The following is a 5923-nucleotide window of genomic DNA, read 5'->3' as shown; positions in this document are numbered from 1 at the left end:
TGATTTTATCCATTAATTATATTTCGTATGTATCTCACAATAGCCTTTATAAACAAGTCCTCCAAGAACTTGAAATACTTTAAAAGATAAGGATAAGAATTCAATCCTTATCTAATAAACTTATGGTCATCACAAGTATTGGTTGAAACACTTGAGAGTCCTAGCTGAACCAAATTGTTGTTTTGTAAAATATGTCACAATCTTGTAGGCTATAAACAACTAACATCAAAGAGGTTGAATCCTTTCCATGGCCCAAGCAGAAAATTCATTATTGTTCGAATAGAACATGAAATGAGCAAGTTACTAACCATAAATTAAGCATTTCACACGGCACATAATCTTCATTATAATTGCCCCTGAGAGTTACTCCCAAGCGATTAAGTGTAACACCACATTTTCACCCAAGCATACAAAGCATTGATCAACTTCATTATCGCAAACTAAACACCGAATCATAGACAAATAACTCTTGAAGCCCGCTTTAATACCAATTGAAAAAGCACTCATTTTCACTTTGTTCCAACTATTAATACATGAATGGATGTTGGAACAAAAAACTAGTATTACAACCATTAAAAAATAGTTTCGTCCTATCTTCTATTGGAACAAAATCTGGACAAAATTTAAGAGAGATTGCAAAACAAATCCAAAGCGCAAGTGAGTCAAAGAGATAAGTTTCCCCAATCCTACATCTCCAGAGCCTTACTCGGAGAATTATTATATTCACCAATTGTTTGGATCACCTATTGGCTTAAGTCAATTTACCCGTACACAAAGAAGTAATTGCAACCCCAATATTGGTCTCAATTGTACAAATCACTCTCTCTCAAATACCTCACATTACATAATATCTTTCCATAACAAATCCCTAAATAGTAATATCTTTCCATAACAAATCCCTAAATAGGGAATGTATAAAACACCCCACACAACTCACCAAGAATATCGATCAATAGCCCATTTGTAAGCTCTCCAACATGATCAACAAGTGTTTTGATAAGCTTGAAATACTCCTTTAAAGGCTTATTTTATTCATTAATTATATTCTATATTTATCTCACAATAGTCTTCATAAACAAGTTCCTCAATAACTTGATACACTCTAAAAGATAAAGATAAGAACTCAATTATTATCCAATAAATTCATAACCATCACAACGATCTATTGAAACACTTGAGATTCTTAGTCGAACCAAACTGATGCTTTGTTAAATATGTCACAATTTTATAGACAATGAACAATTAACATCAAAGAGGCTGAATCCTTTTTGTGGCCCAAGTAAAAAATTCGTTCTTGTTCGAATAAACATGGAACGAACAAGTAAAAAACCTGAAGAGAATTACTAGAAAGCTTGGTTAATATTAAATTAGCTAATTAGTAGATTGGACTTTTTTTGTTAAATCTGGCTCTCATTTTTTTTAATGATAATCAAATAAATCGAGCTCAAGCTTAATTTAAAATTTTAATACTTAAAATTTAATTCAAGCAGACTTTATTTGAATTCATTTGATTTGTTTATCTACATTACTTCAAATTTGAAATTCACAAAAATTATAATATACTCTTTGAAAAAAAATCATGGTATCTGAGTTAAATCCAAATCTTCATAATTAAAAAATGTCAAGTAATTTTTTACGAAATATTTATATTTAAACTGAGGGAGTAGGCAATAAGCATTTAATATTTTAAATATGTCTAATAATTATTTTAGTTTTTACTTAAAATAAAATTTTCAACAAAAAGGTGTTAAATAACCATATCACTTAAAAGTAGAAAATATTAAGTTGAATTTATTTTATTAAAATTTTGAAATAAATTATCATTAAAAATAAATAGTCATGATGTCTTAACCCATTAATATAAGCATTGTTGTCAATCCAAGAAAACTTAATTTCAAGTACGATAAAACGCATTATCATCTTATTTATGAGTTGAAAAATAATTATAGATAATTCTAAATATTGTGTCAAAAAAATAAATATGATCAAAATCAATAATAAAATTATTCAAAAAAATTTTGAGATATTCAAAAATTATTTCATACTCATATCAAAATACCCATAGAAAAAAAATTGTATTTGGAAGAATTTATCTTTTCGCATTATGCTTCAGTTAATTAAACAAAAATATTTTTAGTTTTTTTAAATAATGATTTTTAATTCTATTTTTAAAACCACTCGTGAACACAAATATCATTATCTCCAATCAACTTTCATAAACTTTTACCAACGAAATAGACACTTGCATTCTTTTACAAATATAAATATATGTTAAAAGTAATATAAAATAAGCTGCTGATGAATCAGAAAGAATCAAACAAAAATCATAGACTAGTTTAAAAAACATCGCTCGAGCTCGACTAACCCCGGTAATATAGATGTCCTAACATATAATTTGATTATGTCTTTAACAAAATATTTTTCCATTTTATGGTCCATAAATATTTGTTTTTCAGTTCATAAAAGCTAATCCTTTCAGAGTTAATCTGCTGCTTCCACCAATGTCATTTCCAGAGTTTGAACCTAAATTCTCTCCCTTCAATTGATTTGGCTACTTTCACTGCCCCACCATAGAAAAGCAAATTCAATAGTCAAGCATGGAACCAAGTCCATGAACCAATAACAATGTTATAACCGGACAGACAATTTGGATCGAGCTTAGCTAGGTCCTAGCCCCATTAACAACGCAAACTTGAACTGGTTTTTCATAAATAGAAGACAAAACATCTGATAAAATTGTTGGATTTCCAAATGGTTTGCTCCTACTAAACACATAATTTAGTAAAGGGAAAAAATGCCTAGCATATTTAAGAAACACCGAACAGTTCAGCATTGCAACAACTTCGGAAAAAGAAAACGAAATTCTGAGGCATATTAATCCACAGTTCACTATCAAACAAATATAAATGGCCCAGAAAAATAGCTATGATTTTACCAAAGAAACCATCCTCCGGTCACCTAGTCCTTGTGCTGCTGAACAACTTCGACGGCCTCATGTTGTTCACCATAATCCTGCAGAAGAAAGAACCATAGATCCCAACAATAATGAGTCAAGAACATGTACTCAAGTTTTCTAAATATTGCTCGACAATAGAAATGATTTAAAATGGAAAATAAGGTTAGAAGAAAGAATGAATTTGATTAGACAAATATTTCTTTAAGCAAAACTAGATTGTACTCCCAGGTACATGCTCATACCTTCACAACTACGCAGGAACAACCAACTACCTTTCGTGCTTTACCCTCAGAGTCTATCTTACACAACTGCATGTACAGATGAACACAATCAGCATTTACCAATTTTCAAGGGTGCAAGGCACACTTTAGGAGCTACAACCCTTATACTACCTCGGGCACAAGGTGCCAAAAAGAGTGCTAGTGTGACTGAAGTGCATTACATATGCATGTGTGTTTTGTATATAAATATATACAAAACAGCAACTTTTTTTATTGCTCAATATGCATGATTTTCTTATGGTCCATGCCTATTGTCGAATATTCAAATATTGAGAAGGAGAAAATTTAGTACTGACCCTTTCTTACTAGTAAAGATAATCTATTGAAAATTTGAAAAATAAAGGAAATTTAAATGGACTTCAATCAGACAAGCTTATATTTTATGCCTATTGCCTTGCAAAAAAGCACACCTAGGCACATCGGGCAGGTGCCTAATCAAATGGCACTTGCCACAAAGGACCTAAGAAGCTGTTGTTGTCTAGTGCTAAGGCACAAGATGCAATCGTGCCATGACAATACCGGCATTTACAGAAATAGTAGTCCCTTTCAATTTGGCTTTCTAACTTAATGTCTCCAAAAACTAATAACTACTCAACATATAATGAACAAGCAGTATCAGTTCAGCACCCTCAGCATGTTCTGATCACAAGGAAATAATTCAAACATAAACAAGCAACAAAATGCCACTTACACCAGCCCACTCGCCAAGTGATTTTGCGCTCGGGGCACGTAGCACTTTAACATTATGATCAGCACAAAGTGCCTTGACCAGCTTAACATAATCCGGCTGGTCACAGTCATCAGCTATAACGCAAAGATGTGCATTGTGCTTTTCAATTGCCTTAGCAGCTTCATGTAATCCCCGTGCGAGCCCACCGTGAGCTCGTGACTTCCTAACCACAAGGGGCAAGGCTGTGTTGATGTCCATTGGCTCACCGAGTGCAGGCGCCGCCTCGGGTTGGGCAACCGCAACTTCTTCCCTGCAAGAGCAAACAGCACGAACACAACATAAATACATTAAAATAAAAATAAAAAGTTATCCCTAATCATGATAAAACTTCCGAATAATAATAATATCTGAAATAAAATAAACAATTCAAACAAACCCAAAGGGTATATAATGAGAATGCAAAGCAATTCGAATTTCATATGGAGAAATCAGAACAAACCCAACAAAAAGATTTAAATTTATGTGATAGTGTACTGAAAACGGCCTTGAAACCTTAAAAAAGGGATAAATTGTTGCTTACCCTGACATATTTTTGAGCTGAAGTTGGAACCGGAGGTATTGTTTCCTGGTAAAAGAAGAAGAAAAAGAAAGCGTTAATGGAACCGGATCTTTTGGCTAATCTAAAAACAGCGAAAGCTAAAGAACAGAAATATGAAGAGCGGCGAACCCACGAGAGAGATTTGCAGCAGCTGGGTGGCGAAGGAATGGCGAAGGGTTTTAGCAATAATAGAGAAGGGATTCTTATAAACGAAGCCCTATTTCTTTCAATCTTTTAATTGGGTCCTTTGGGCTCCTCTCTTTTAATTGGGCTTTGTAATGCGCTAAATTCTATTGGGTTTTTTCTTAGGTGAAATTCTGTTATTAGTCCTTATATTATGTGTAAGATATGGATTTAATTATTATACTTTTTAAATTAGTTAAATTTAGTTACTATATTTTTGAATTTTAAAATTTTAATCACAATCCAAATAGTAGCAATTATATCTTTTTGGTTAATTTTTGCTATTAATCATGTATCTGTAAGTAGTTGATTTAGTATTTGTACTTTTAAATTGTTAATTTTAGTCTTTGTATTTTTTGAATTTTAAAATTCCAATCTTGATTTAGATACTAACATTTAAATTCCTTTGGTTAAATTCTTCTATTAATGCATAAAGTTTGTAGGTTTAGCCCATTTTCTCCAATATTGTTCATTTTTAGTCCTCATACATTTTAAATTTTGAATTCTCAATCTTAACATAAAACGGTAATCATTAACTCTATCAATTAATTTTTTTATGAGTAATATGTAGAAATAACAAGTTTAAATGACATGACACATGTAATAATATTTTTTGAGGCAAGTATACTTGAAGTGGCTCGTGCGATGTTAATGGAAGTGGTCATTGAGCTAACACTGCGACAGACTTTATAACTTTCAATGTTTGAAGTTGGCAATTTTTGAAACAAAAATTTTGAATGTGAATCATGCTAATATTGTAGAAATATGATAGTCCTTCTATGAAGATATATCCATTTGAAGCAACATATCTTAAGGATTGGATCAGATGAAGCAATTAAATTCCTTGAATTATGGAGGTCATATCAAGACTGCATTAAAGACTTATCTCAATTAATCCTACTTATCTTGAACTTAATTATCATACCATATATATATATATATGTATGTTATTTTACCTGCAATTTTGTAATGGAATTGATTGAATTAGATCTAGTATGATAGTTAGTCTCAAACTCTTATATATTTGAAGTGACTTGTATAGGTTTTGTATTGAGAGTTAATAACACTTTATGTTCATTGAGGAACATATTCTAGTGAGTGCATTAAGAGAGTAAAACAATTTAGTTGCGTGGTTTTGCAGTCTAAGTTTTCACGTTTTTAGTGAAAGAAGTGATTGATTTATACTTTTAAGTACAAAAGAAACGTTGTTATACCAAGGTGTGATAGAACTTAAA

The 5923-nt window shown here is 31.5% G+C and overlaps 1 protein-coding gene across 4 annotated transcripts; it reads right to left on the bottom strand.

The window, feature by feature from the left end:
* Window positions 1-2335: 2335 nt before the first annotated feature.
* LOC107901582 (40S ribosomal protein S12) lies at window positions 2336-4735 on the bottom strand. Of its 4 annotated transcripts, none has more exons than XM_016827636.2 (6): window positions 4639-4735; window positions 4488-4532; window positions 3929-4217; window positions 3199-3264; window positions 2936-3012; window positions 2336-2560 (listed from the first exon to the last, which is right to left on the bottom strand). In XM_016827636.2, the coding sequence occupies exons 2-5, from the start codon at window positions 4493-4495 to the stop codon at window positions 2959-2961; spliced, it is 417 nt and encodes a 138-aa protein (XP_016683125.2). In that variant the 5' UTR covers window positions 4496-4532; window positions 4639-4735; the 3' UTR covers window positions 2336-2560; window positions 2936-2958. The 4 variants fall into 4 exon arrangements, with proteins under 4 accessions (XP_016683125.2, XP_040951305.1, XP_016683124.2 ...); XM_041095371.1 differs by having other exon boundaries at window positions 4635-4725; XM_016827635.2 differs by lacking the exon at window positions 2336-2560 and having other exon boundaries at window positions 2679-3012.
* Between the last annotated feature and the right edge of the window lie 1188 nt (window positions 4736-5923).

This window comes from Gossypium hirsutum, chromosome D06, assembly GCF_007990345.1.
Source record: "Gossypium hirsutum isolate 1008001.06 chromosome D06, Gossypium_hirsutum_v2.1, whole genome shotgun sequence".
Lineage (NCBI taxonomy): Eukaryota > Viridiplantae > Streptophyta > Magnoliopsida > Malvales > Malvaceae > Gossypium > Gossypium hirsutum.
The sequence above is the reverse complement of the archived record's forward strand: the minus strand, read 5'-3'. Positions and strand labels throughout refer to the sequence as shown.